This window comes from Cyanistes caeruleus, unplaced genomic scaffold, assembly GCF_971803275.1.
Source record: "Cyanistes caeruleus unplaced genomic scaffold, bCyaCae1.hap1.1 HAP1_SUPER_29, whole genome shotgun sequence".
NCBI lineage: Eukaryota > Metazoa > Chordata > Aves > Passeriformes > Paridae > Cyanistes > Cyanistes caeruleus.
In genome coordinates, this window is record NW_028256297.1 from 280,602 (window position 1) to 293,466 (window position 12,865).

Here is a 12,865-nt window from a genome sequence, read left to right on the forward strand (position 1 = left end):
ACGGAGAGAAAGGAAAAGAAAAACCTCACAAAGTTAACTTTAACAAATGCAGTTTTTTCTCTCAATCTCTCGTGTTGTTTGCCGATAGAGGAAAAAAGGGCACGATTTTACAAAAGCAGGCGATGTTACACGAAAAGTCTCTCAGGCCAGGTGCTAACAACGGCGATCATTGCAGCTTATCAGCATGGCCTTGGAACTTTTCTTGCGCTGCTTCTACCCCCAGTGTGCCTTTGTTCTCTGCACACCTCTGTGCTCCCCCATGTCCCCCTGGTTCGGGTGGAAACCAGACTAAATTTGGCTTCTTTTCTTCCAGGGTGGTAAAGATGGAACATTAATAAGATTGTAATGCTAAAAGTGACTCCAAAAGTGAAGCAAATATTTCTGGATGTATCACATCCTGCCATAACTGAACAGATTCTGTTCATTGTTTCAGCGTTCGCTGTGGAACTTTTTTTTTTTTTATTATTATTATTATTTTTTTCCTTTTTTTTTTTTTTTTTTTCTTTATTTTCTTCTCTCTGACTCTCCCTCCCTCTCTCCATGGGCAGCATAGATAGGAGTGCTAGTCCAGCAGTGGGAGGTAGAGGCATCTGCCGCTGTGACGCAGGTAGAATTACGGGGCTCACAGCCTCAGCATATCTCACTTTTCTGTCTTTTAAGGTATTAATTGCAATCTGCCAAGTTCGACCGAGAGACACAGTGTCCTTGCTCTTTTCCGTGATTGCCGTTTCCCATATCAGAGCCGACATATCAGTCCGTTCTTGCACCGCAAAAAGCAGTGTGAGCACTGCAAATGCCCATGACAATTAGCCCATATAATGAGCATATCCAGGTCCTTTTCCTGGGCTGCTTCGCCTCGTTTAACGAGGATACCAAGAAGCAGTTTTTTAACCGCCGCAAACTCTGCCTCCATGCTGACGGCCACCCGCAAGGGGGAAGGTTGCGACCCTTCTACCACGCCCTTGCCTTCCTGGGCCCCCCCCAGCAGCCTGACTTTCCACGTCCTACCGCTCAGCGTTTCACCGCGCTCAGGCTGCCTATCCGGTGCCGATCCAAGCCCGCGACGTCTAGTGCCCAGATCCACTCCGCTGACTCCAAAGCCCCTCTGCCCGCAGGGGTGTCCTTGGTCGGAGCGCCAGATGTTGAAAGACCCCCGAGCTGTTCACCAGTCTTCACAGAAGTAATTGTGAATGCCGTTTATTTCTATTATTAACACACCTTTTATAGGGTCTACAGGGTTTGCGGGCAGAGCAAGTTACTATTGGCTAACGCACACAGGTTTACATTCTTATCCTTGTACACAAGGATATTGTTTTGCTTTACTCTCTCTTCTGCAGGCAAGTTTCAAGGATTTTAGCCCTTAATATCACGACTTATTTCAAAGGCTGGTTTGTGCATACAGGCCTTTACTAATATATAAAATATAGCAACAGTGCTGCACACGTCTGCAGACTGTCTGTCCCCCTGCCAGGACAGAAGGACACCCGTCAGGGGCTGGGCTGGCTGCTGAGAATGCCTCAGGCAGGAGGATTCTCAGGCAATGAGCAGGCGCCCAGAGCCGCTCTGACACTGAGGCCTCTGTGCCCCACAGCAATGGGAACACCACAAGGACATGGCAACATTCCTGTGACATCACAACAGCAGCTCACCCAAAAACCACCTGGAAGGTTCTCCTGGGTCACCAAGGAGCACAAAGGATCCTCAGAGGGCACAACTTACTGCTCAAAGGATCCAAGAGGAGCTCAGAAAATGCAGCAAATGAGGACACCCCACAGCCCAGCCTGAACACTGAGAAGGAACAAAGATGTGACCGAGCCGAAGAAGGTACAACTTTTGGTCACTGCTGCTTCTGACTAAAACCAGCAAGGCTTGTTCCCTCTGGGATCTCTGTTCTAGTTCTAGAAACAAGCAAGGTTCTCTACTGTAAATGCACATAAAGCTGGAACTTGGGGGAAAGAAGGCTGAGAGTGCCAAAGCCTTGTGTGACTTCTTGGACATCTTGTGGCTGAGGGTGTCCAAGGCAATGGACTCACAAGCGGGGTCCCTGCCCTCCCCACTGACAGCTGCCATCTCTCCTTCAGCTCCACGCGTGTCTCCAACAACCTCCTGTCAAGGGCCTCCATCCACACATTCCATCACCAGCCAGAGATCCTCATCAAAGAGGTCACCCAGCGTTCCTGAGGCCACAGCAGGGAGTGCTCCTGGCATCTGGTAGAGCACTGTGGCTTTCCTGGGATCCTTCTGGTGCCTGTGGCTGAGAGGAGTGGGGTGGATGGAACCAGGACAGGTCACAGATCAGCAGCCCCACTGCAAGCAGTGCTTTCTCCTGCTGTGTGGGGACCGTGGGGTGACTGATATTGGGACTCCTCTGGCTTTGGCTCCTGCAGAGCACACAGTGGGTCAGACACTGGGCTGAGGGAAGGGGTGCCATGGAAACCCAGCACAGGCATTTCTCTTTGGAGAGGGGGTTCTGCAGGGAGAAAGGAGAAGAAGAGACTTTCCTGTCTGCTGAGATTCCCCCTCCTCCTTCAGCAGCCATTCCACAGTCCATCAATACCAGAGTTGATAGGATCACTTCCTTGCCAGGGAGCACAAGGCACTCAAAACTGAGCCCTGCCAGAGCCCAGGCCTGCCTGCCCATTTGGAGGGTGTGGGGGAATGGAATTTCAGCAGGAGCTGACCCACAATGATACTTTGCCACTTGTGGGTTTCTCACAGCCTTAGAAGGAGTTTGAGATCTCTGTCCCCAACACCCGCTCACCCTTCCAGTGCACACATGTGCCTGGGGGCAATTCAGGGTCCCTGGAGTGGTGGCTGCTTCCCTCGGAAACAGGAGCTGTTGTCTTTTCCAGTGTGCTTAACTCCCTTCTACTTATTAGAAAGTGGGTGAGGAGAGGAAATGACCCTGGAGGAAGGGGACCAGAAACTGGGAAAAGATGAAACATATCTAATTACAAATGACATCTCTTTCATTTATTTCTTTAGGACTGATCTATTACTACAAACAAAAACATGTTTCTGAGATGATTGTTGAGATGTGGGGCTTTATTTCTTGTTCTTGTTGTTATTATTATTTATTTGTATTACTTTTCATTGGTAAGACTTTTAAATCTTAAACATGAATAAAAATGGCTGGATGTCACACACTGGGAAAATTCCCTTGCTTTTCCCACTAGGATTAAACTGTACAGTCAACTCCAAGTTGCCAGTGGATTCTAAAGAAGGAAAATCCTGTTAATGGTGGATTGGTGTGGTTTGGAGCTGGGGAAGGGTCTCATCCCCTCCCAGAGCTGCCCCAAGCCCGCTCTGCCGCCACGTCTGCACTCGCGGCCCCTCACGGCTGCCCTGCGGACATGGTGGGACCTCCTCCTCCAGGGCTGAGGCTCCTCATGGCCCTTCACAGCCCCTCACGGCCTTATGGAACCTCTCATGTCCCCATAGAACCTCTCATGGCTCCTCATGGCCTCTCACAGCCCTTCATGGCTCTTCATTTCCCCTCACATCCCTTCACAGCCCCTCACAGCCCCAGGGGCTCCTCCCAAAGGAGAAGGGGTCGGGCCCTGCTCGTTCCCCTTTTATTTCAGTCCCTTCACAGCGCTGAGTAAAGAAAGGCTGAATGGAGCCTTTCCCCAGCGTTTCCCTCGGGGTTCATTGCGGGCTGAAGCTCTGTGCTGGCGCTGGCCCCAGTGCCAACATCCCTGCAGCCCCCAAGGCCTTTGCTGTCCCCCCGTGTCCATTCCCTGTCCCCGAGTCCCGCCCGGCTCTGGCAGCAGCAGCAGCCGCAGCGCAGCGGGCGCCGGCCTGGCCCGGCCGGGGCTCCTGGCCACGAGCAGCAGCAGCACCGGCCCTTCCCACCTGCTCCTGCCTCGGCTTCCCAGGGCTTTTGCCAGGGCAATTCTGGACTACAGCAACAATCCCCCACAAACAGCCTTGATTCCTCAGGGCCCGGCTCTGCTACCCTGAGCCAGCCCTCAGAGGAAGAAAGGATCGGGTTCCAGCACTGTTTTCAGCTCTGTTTTACTCACCCTGAGGTGACAGCAGGAGGCTGTTGGTGCCTTTGCCTTGGCAATTGCAGATCCCCGCTGCTCTTGTCCCCCTTCTGCTTACCACCTGAATTTTACCAGTACAGCTGCAATTGCCTCTTTCAATCAGTGCTACCCACAGTGCTTTTGTGACAGGGAACTCAGGATTTTTGTTTCGGGCATCATGATCAGTAGAGACCAAAATACTCCCAACTCCCTGAGCACAAAATCAAGGAGAATTAAAGCCACACAGGCCACATTTGCAGTGCCCAAACACAGCCCTGTTGCTGCTGCTGCTGCTGAAATAGAATCAACTGACAGAGGCCATCACAGAATTTGCCTCTGCAGTGGCAAATAAAATGAAAAAATCCACCAGGAGAAAGAAAAAACAGAACTTGTCGCTTCATTGCTTCTTCCAAGCAGCAGCAGAAAGTGGAGATGCCCAGAGGTATTTTCAGCTGCTGATCCCAGCTGGAGCCCAGCCTGCTGCCCAGTCCCAGTGGGAACCTGAGCCCAGCCCGGGCAGCTCCCGCAGTGTCGGGAGCTCAGCGCACGTGGGGCAGGCCCAGAGCCCCGGGCACAGCCGCCCATTGCGGGGCAGCAGCACAGACGGAATGTCCTGAGGCCCAAACCTCCTGCTCCTCACACACAGCTCCCATCATCCTCCCCCTCCTCGTCTCCTGGCACAGCACAAATTCCAGCTCAGAGGAGGCTTCCCAAGAGTAGGCTCAGGCTCCTGTTTCAGCCTGAATGTACCTGCAGAGGAACAGGGCAGCTTTCAGGCACTTTCACAAGCTCCAGGTTCTCATTTCATGGGGAAACTGTGATGCAAATAGCCTAGCTAAAAAGGACAAAAGCAAAGGGAATGAATTGGGAATTATTAGGAAAAAAATGACCCTTCTTACACACAAAGTTCACCAAGTCATTCCCTGCATTTCTCCTTTTCACAGTCTTTCTGCCATCTACTGTGAGGTCCAGCTTATCATGATTTGGTGCTTATCAACTGATTGTGCTCTTGATTTCTCCCAGCGCAAGAGATGTAGAATCATCTAAACTGGACACAGAAACAAACTCCCTCTGTCAGCCCATCTTCATGTTCCAGATCACTTTCAAGATGTCCGTGGGGCTGTTGGAATGATGAGCTCTCCACTGCTGGCTGCAGGCTCTGGAGATTCTTTCTCTCCACATTCAGCCAGGCTTGTATTCCCTAACAATTCCTGATACCTCATTATGTTTTCTTTGGGTAGAAGAGTAACAATGAAAACCTTACCAATGGCACAACTCCCCAGTGCACAAGGAAAAGAAAGAACAAGTTGTCAAGTTCTTCAACCATTTGTCCTGCTTTGCTGCAAGAGTTGTGCTGCACTCATAGTGTGGGAAGCCAAGAGAAGCTGCAGCTGGGGGCACATCTTGTGACAGGAGCTGCGCCTCGTTCTCCAGGACAGGTTTTTGGAAATAACAGACAGGATTGTGGAGAAGATTCTGGGAAAACTGAAACAGCTTTTTTAAGAAATGAAAATAAAATCAAAAGAAACAACCAATATGTTTTTCTCTATTTCTCTCTATTAATTTTTATGTTCCCCTTTTCCATCTTGCACTGTTTCTCCATCCCATTCATTCCAAATGGATCTCACCTCTAAGATTTGAGACTTGGCAAGTTTTAGACACTGTAAAATACCATGAGCTATACCCAGTTTGCCTTCCCGTTTTACTTGGAAAGCAATGCTGGAGACACAAGTGCAGTGCTTGGCTCAGCTACAAATTCTGCATTCAGGGAATGTGCTCAGACAGTGTCTGACCCTCAGCAGGGACAAGGCACAGCAGCAGCCAAGGGCATTGCTGTGTCCCTGTGCAGGAGTCCAGACTCTGGCTCTTGGCTCACCAGGGCAAAGTTCCCGTGTTTGGCCAGGCTCAGGGGCTGCCCGGGGAGCGCGGGGCTCGGCGCGGGGCCGAGCGGGCAACGGACAAACGGACACGGGGACAAACGGTGCAGCGGCGGCAGCGGCGGCAAACGGTGCAGCGGCGGCAGCGGCGGCAGCGGCGGCAGCGGCGGCAGCGGCGGCAGCGGCGGCAGCGGCGGCAGCGGCGGCAGCGGCGGCAGCGGCGGCAGCGGCGGCAGCGGCGGCAGCGGCGGCAGCGGCGGCATTTTTATCTATTTTCTGTCTCTCCTCTCCCTCTCCCACTGTCCCACATTCTCTCCGGGTCTCCCTTTTCCTGTGCCCCCTCCTCTTCCAGGTTCCCTCTCCCCGTGCCTGCCCGGGCCATGCTCTCGGCCCACCCCCGGCCCCAGGCGGGGCTGCACCGGCCCCGGCCCCGGCCCCGGCCCCGGCCCCGGCCCCGGCCCCGGCCCCGGCCCCGGCCCCGGCCCCGGCCCCGGCCCCGGCCCCGGCCCCGGCCGTCCCGCCGTGGTCTCACCTTCGCCCGGCTCTGGCTGTGCTGGCGCTGGCGCTGGCGCTGGCGCTGCCGGGCCGGCATCATTGCCTGGGGCTGGGGTGGTATCGCTGCCCTTTGGTTCTGCCTTGCCCGATCCCGGCCCCGGCCCCGACGCAGGCTCCGGTTCAGACCCCGGCCCTGGCCCCGATCCCGGCCCTGCCCCCGGCCCCAGCTCCTCCCGGGGCCCGCGGAGGACACAGGCGGCGCGGCCGCTGCCGCCGCCTCCGCTGCGGCTTCCCCGGCCCGAGCTCCACTGCTCAGCAGCGTGGCCGCCGGCCCCGAGCCGCTGCAGTCCCGTTCCAAGGAGCGGACGTCTGCAGATGCCTGGCCCGGGGAGGTCGGGGAGCGCTCGGGGGCCGTTCCTGTCCCCGGGCCGAGCGCTGATGGCCGCGACTCGCCCCCAGGGAAGGCGCAGGAGGCCCTGCAGCAGCGCTACAAGCTGGGTCCGCTGCTGGGGCGCGGCGGCTTCGGCAGCGTCTTCGCGGCCACGCGACTCTCGGACGGCGCCCCGGTGAGTGATGGGCAGAGGAGGAGGAGGAGGAGGGCATGGAGAAGATAGCGGGGGTGCGGTAGGGTGGGCAGCGAGCTCAACCCTCTGCTGCTCCTTGCTCACAGGTGGCCATCAAATGCGTGCCGCGGGATCGTGTCAGGCTCTGGGGCGAGCTGGTGAGTGTGCGGGGCCAGCGGCAGAAGCCGGGGCGTGCCGGGCAGGGATGAGCCGGGGCCCGGCAGGGTGGCAGCCACCGAGAGCCCTGCGGGGAGAGCGGCCGTGGGGTGAGCGAGGTGTGCAGAGCATCCCGGGCTGGCTGAGGGGTCCCAGAGCCCTGGCACGGCCTCAGCCCCACTGACAGCACCGTGCTCCTCCCGCAGCCCGACGGCACCCGTGCTCCCCTGGAGATTGTGCTGCTGGACAAGGTGTCCTCTGGCTGTACTGCTATCATTCAGCTGCTGGAGTGGCTTGAGCTCCCCGACAGCTTCTCGTTAGTGTTGGAGTGTCCACAGCAGTGCCAGGACCTCTCGCATTTGCTGGCGGAGCAGGGGTTCCTGCCGGAGGAGGAGGCGCGGAGGCTCTTTCGCCAGGTGCTGGAGGCCGTGCAGCACTGCAGCAGCTGCAGGGTCCTGCACAGGGACATCAAGCCAGAGAACATCCTGCTCGACCTGGCCATGGGGCAGCTGAAACTGATTGACTTTGGCTGTGGCACCTTCCTCCAAGACACAGCCGACACCCAGTTTGCAGGTGAGCCCTCGCAGGGGATGCTCCTGGACATCTCATAGCCCAGCCTGGGTGTGGCACCGGGGATTCCCCGTGTTGCTGCCGGGATGGGATTAATGCTTGAGCCAAGTTGATTTGGGTAGGGGTGTGAGGGGGCCCAGGTTGAGCCCTGCCGACAGCCTTCAGCACCCACTGTGCCCTGGGCTGGGGCTGGGACAGCCAGCCTGACAAAAACCCCCATGGGGGTAGCAGAGGGCGGGGGTCTGACCCCATGCCCCAGAGAGTTTAGTGAGTCAGCGAGGAAGGGCTTGAACTCCTCTGCTCCCCACGTTTGCCTTGGCTTACTAACAATTTTTTGGAGGCCATGCAGGCAGGGAGGAGAGTGTGCTTTCTCTACCACAGGGTGGGTTTTTATTTGCTTGTCAGGGTTGGGCCTCCCCAGTGCTTGTGCTGCCCTCTTCCAGCAGCAGTGGCTTCTTTTCCAACCCTGGGTTTGTACCCAAGTCCCAGGTGCTGGCGAGAGGGCAGTGGGTCACCCTGTGTGCCGCTGGGGCAGCCCCCACATGCCCAGAGATGCTGGGGTCAGGCTCTGGGAGCAGCAGCATCCCCCTGATGAACTCCATCTGTGTTCCACAGGAACCCTATCCTACAGCCCACCAGAGTGGATCCACCAGCAACGCTACCATGGCCAGGCAGCAACAATCTGGTCCCTGGGCCTCCTGCTGTACCAGCTGGTCATAGGGAAGCACCCATTCATGAGGGGCCAGCAGATCATCTGGGGGCAGATCTTGTTCCCACGACAGCTCTCCCAAGGTGAATCCTCATCTTTGGGCACGGGGGGAACACTGGGGTTGGGAGACAGCAGCGGGCTCATGAGCATCCTACTCTGGCAGCTGCTGAGGAGGTGGCACATGTCCTGCTCTCCTGCAAACAGGGAATCCATGGGGAAGTTGAGGCCCAGCTCTGAGCACACCCAGCATGGCCTGGGCACAGGAAGGGGGCAGCAACTTCTCCAACTGGCTGGTGATTCCTGGTTTCTCTCTTCAGAATGCCAAGATATTATTAAGAGATGTTTGTCCATGCAACCCTTGGACAGGCCATCCTTAGAAGACCTTTTCCAAGATCCTTGGATGCAGGGTGTTCATCTGCCCTAGGAGATGGGAAATCCACATGCACAGTTGGATCCAAGGGCCTGGCAGGTAACAGCTCCACACATTTCTTGGCAATCAGTGGCAAAGCAAACCAGGCTGTTTTTGTTGTGCCTGTAGCTCTGAGCAGGGGTCATCAGAAGGGAACACACAGCTCTTGGGCTGGAGCTGAGCTGGACACCTGGTGTGGCAAGCACTGGTGGCCACCATTCCCCCTGCTTTTGCTTGTCTGCTTCACTGATGGCTGGGACCCTGGGCAGAGCACTGACAGCCTGGTCTGGTCCCTAGGGAAGGAGAAGGAGCCCCTGGAGAAGCTGTTACCAGGTGATGCTGCTGCTGGAGACACCAAGGGCAACCTCAAGGATGGCAATCTCTTCCTCCACCTGGCCAGCTGAAGATGATCAATTTCAATTCTGGCATGTCTTCTTCAAAGACTCGCTCCACGCCCAATTTGCAGGTGAGTCCACAGCCAGGGGATGCTCCCAGATCTGGGCATGGCACAGCCTGGCCGGCACCAAAGGTTCCCCCCTTGGCTGGGGTGGATGCAACCAATTCTTCAGTTGGCTGCCAGGCTGCTTTTTGTCTCTGGGCAGCTGCTGAGGGGCTGGATCTGCCGTGGCTGGCTGCAGGCTGGGCACATGTCCTGCCCTCCTGCTCTGCTCCCAAAGGCAGCAGTGATGGGCAGCTTTGGGCTCAGCGCTGAGCACGGCCAGCATGGCCTGGGCACCGCGGCTGGCTGGGACAAGGGGACAGGAGCCTTCAGCTGACGGGCGGTTTCTGGTTTCTCTCCTTGCAGCCGGGCTCTGCGGATGCTGAGGCTGCTCTGGGCTCTGCCAGGGCTCTGCTGGGCTCAGCCCCAGGCACAGCTGGGCTCACCCTGCCCTCCCATTGCTCTGACAGCTTTGCATCGCATGAGCCCGTTCCCAGCACACCACCTGAGCTTTCTGCTTTTGCAGGTGAGTAAGACTTTACTGCAGGCCAAGAGATTGCAGTTAGGGACACACATCCAATTGGCAAGAACCCAAACTCTCCACAGTCCCAGCTGAATGCCTGCATCTGCACAGGATGTTTTCTATGTCCCACTCGTCCTTTCTTTTTGGCTGGAATTGTGCAATTGCACTTTCTTCCTCCTCTAGAAGTGCCACTGCTGTGTTCCTGAGGCAGTGCAGTCTGGAGCTGATGGATGAAGAATTGCCCTTCTGCACTTCCAAACCAGAGCAAAAAGCTGTAAGTGGGACTTTGCATATTTAAGAAACCCCTGAATGTTTGAAAGGGAATGTGCAGCTCATTCACAGGGTGAGAAGGAAGGACATCTTCTAAAGGATTTGGATTTTGATAGAGTTTAGATTTCCAGTGCTGCTTGGAGCTGGCAAGGCGCAAAGCACTTTCTTCTCGCTTCACACCAATTTCACCACAATTTAAAATAACAATATTGGAATCAAACCCCAAAAACTTTTTCAAAAAGGTTACTGAGGCCAGTAAGATGCATCATGCCATCAGCACATTTACAAAGGAAATAACTGAGTTTTATGTTTCCAAAGACCAATTACGCCTTAATTCAAAGTTATAGAAGATTTTTCACTGCACACTTGGGTTCTGTTTTTATCTTTCACATTTTATACAAGTTTTTTTCTTTTATTTTTCCTCATTTTTCCCCTTAAAACAGGAATCATGCTGTGAAAAAGAAGTGTTCTTTGCTCCTGGTTCCCGTGTGGAGCAGCTCCCTTCCCGCTGGCTGAGCTGCTCAGGCAGAGCCTGGCAGCTCCTGGCCCTGCAGGGCTGAGGCTTTTCCCCATTGCTGGGCACAGACTGATGGAGCAGCACTGCTGAACCATTGCTGGGCACAGACTGATGGAGCAGCAGTGCTGAACACGGGCACACGCAGAGGGAGCAGAGCAGCTGCCTTTGCCCACCTGAAGCTCCAAGGCCAAACTCTGAGCAGGCACGGCTGGAAGAGACTTGCAGGCTCCCTGTTGGCTCTGCTGCCCCACTTGTGCCCAGCCCAGCTCTGCGTGAGGCAGAGGGAGAACAAGGGGCAGCTCCATCCCAGCCCCAGCCCAGGGACCCCTCGAGGCAGCCCTGGGCCTTGGGCCACTGTCAGCACCCGCTGCTCCAGCCACCGCTTCTGCTGGCACTGACAGCAACAACTAAACTGGGGCTGGTCCCGAGGGAGCAGCAGCAGTGCCTGGATCTGATCCCTCAGTCTGGGGCAGTGGTGGAAAAATAATCGCAGCAGTGCCAGCAGCAGCACCAGCAGCAGCACCACCACCAGCACCAGCAGCACCAGCAGAACCAGCAGCAGCACCAGCAGCAGCACCACCACCAGCACCAGCAGCACCAGCAGAACCAGCAGCAGCACCACCACCAGCAGCACCACCACCAGCAGCACCACCACAAGCAGCACCAGCACCAGCAGCACCAGCACCAGCAGCACCACCACAAGCAGCACCAGCACCAGCAGCACCAGCAGCAGTACCAGCATCACCAGCAGCACCAGCAGCAGCACCAGCAGCAGCACCAGGAGCAGCAGCAGCAGCACCAGCAGCAGCAGCACCACCAGCATCACCAGCAACAGCACCAGCACCAGCAGCACCAGCACCAGCAGTACCAGCAGCAGTACCAGCATCACCAGCAGCAGCAGCACCAGGAGCAGCACCAGCAGCAGTAGCACCAGCACCAGCACCACCAGCAGCACCACCAGTGGCAGCACCAGCAGTACCAGCAGCAATACCACCAGCAGCACATTTCAGTGCAGCCTCTGCCATGCTTCCCTCCCTGTGCAGTGGTGTCACAGCAGCCTGAGGCACCTGGGAGCCTTCAGTGCCAGCAGGGACTTGAGATGACAGCCCTGGGCTCCTGCACGTTGTGCCAGGAACAGAGCTGGGGACTCCCTCTCCGTGTGGAGCTTCCAGATGAAAAAGGCTGCTGTGAACAGGCAGCTCCAGGGACACAGAAAGGAGGAGCTCGACCCCTTGATCTGTGCCAGTCCCACAGTCCTGGGCAGCAGCCACCGAGCCCTGGGGGAACAGAGGGCACAGCAAGAGGGACAAAACCAGTCAAGGTCAGAGACTGGGAAGAGCCAGATGTGGGAGCAGGAACAGCTGCTTCACTGAATCCTGTTGTAGTTGATAGCCTGAAATGTATCTTTTCCCATCTTTTAGTTGTGATTCTCCCCCCACCCCCAGCTTCTCTTTCTCCTAACTGTTTACCTGGCGTCAAGTTCCCATGGTTACTGAAGTTTCTCTCCTCAGCCCCACGTTGAGAGGCCGGATAAAGAGAGGACCCCGCTGGCATTTCCAGCTGCTTGAAGTTTCTTTAGCCCAGGAAAGCACGGGGTTGGGAGAAGAGAACCCTTCTTTCCAACACGGAAGTTTGTAACTCTGTTTTTCCTGTCCCAGAATGCCTCTAAACTATGGAAGCTGGGAGGGCATGCTTACCTTCCCTTCCCTTTCTTTCCCCCCTGGGTTTCCTGGCAACCAAGCCCCCCTCTCTCCTCCGCTGCCCCTCTGTGGAGAATACTCCTACACCTTTGTGGGCATTTGAAGAAGTTGGTGTCTGTTATTTCTTATCTTGGTGTGTGTAACCTTGATTTGTAGAAAGTTTGTAAGATGTACTAACTGAGAAAAATAATTGGTTCTTTCTCTGATGTTCCCTCCCTCCGAGAAACCCTGTTAAAAGAGACCCCCCCAGACCCCAAATCCTTTGTCTCTCGTCCTTTGGATTCCCCTTCACAGAAATAAACTGTGGAATGCAAACCAGAGAGAGAGTCCCCCCCTGATTTCTTTACTCGCTCTATAGACTTGAATTCTTGAAGAAAATCAGTGAATCTCACAAACATATGCTGGCTCAAAACTCGAGTGAAGAGAAACCTCATCACTGAGCTAGCCGGGTCACACTCGAGAAGATCGAGTCAAATCCTGGAGAAAGCTCTTGGCTGGTTCAAAGCACTGAAGGTGTGAAGGGCAGAGAGGAGGCCGCACCAAACAATGCTCCTGTTTTCACACCCTCCCCTCTCCGTGTCCCAGAAGGAATTGGATGAACTTATTCTT

At 55.7% G+C, this 12,865-nt stretch overlaps 1 protein-coding gene and 1 long non-coding RNA gene across 2 annotated transcripts; both read left to right on the plus strand.

Moving 5' to 3' along the window:
- The first annotated feature begins 1,685 nt into the window (after nt 1–1,685).
- LOC147645193 (uncharacterized) lies at nt 1,686–4,411 on the plus strand. Its single transcript, XR_015282438.1, has 2 exons — nt 1,686–1,824; nt 2,082–4,411. It is a non-coding gene; the product is annotated as an uncharacterized LOC147645193 (long non-coding RNA).
- Nucleotides 4,412–6,285: 1,874 nt separating this feature from the next.
- Nucleotides 6,286–12,576, plus strand: LOC111927643 (serine/threonine-protein kinase pim-1-like). Its single transcript, XM_086874915.1, has 9 exons — nt 6,286–6,966; nt 7,071–7,121; nt 7,326–7,692; nt 8,305–8,481; nt 8,716–8,867; nt 9,105–9,273; nt 9,613–9,772; nt 9,953–10,043; nt 10,483–12,576. Exons 1-5 carry the CDS (start codon nt 6,286–6,288, stop codon nt 8,820–8,822), a joined length of 1,383 nt encoding a protein of 460 aa, XP_086731041.1. The 3' UTR covers nt 8,823–8,867; nt 9,105–9,273; nt 9,613–9,772; nt 9,953–10,043; nt 10,483–12,576.
- The last annotated feature ends 289 nt before the right edge of the window (nt 12,577–12,865 follow it).

What these genes read in the sequence shown, in the direction of transcription:
- LOC111927643 (XM_086874915.1), top strand. Translation starts at nt 6,286, where the DNA reads ATGCTCTCGGCCCACCCCCGGCCCCAGGCGGGGCTGCACCGGCCCCGG. An exon ending in AGCCGACACCCAGTTTGCAG is followed by an intron (nt 7,693 to 8,304) that starts GTGAGCCCTCGC and finishes TGTGTTCCACAG; the next exon opens with GAACCCTATCCTACAGCCCA. An exon ending in CCCACGACAGCTCTCCCAAG is followed by an intron (nt 8,482 to 8,715) that starts GTGAATCCTCAT and finishes TTCTCTCTTCAG; the next exon opens with AATGCCAAGATATTATTAAG.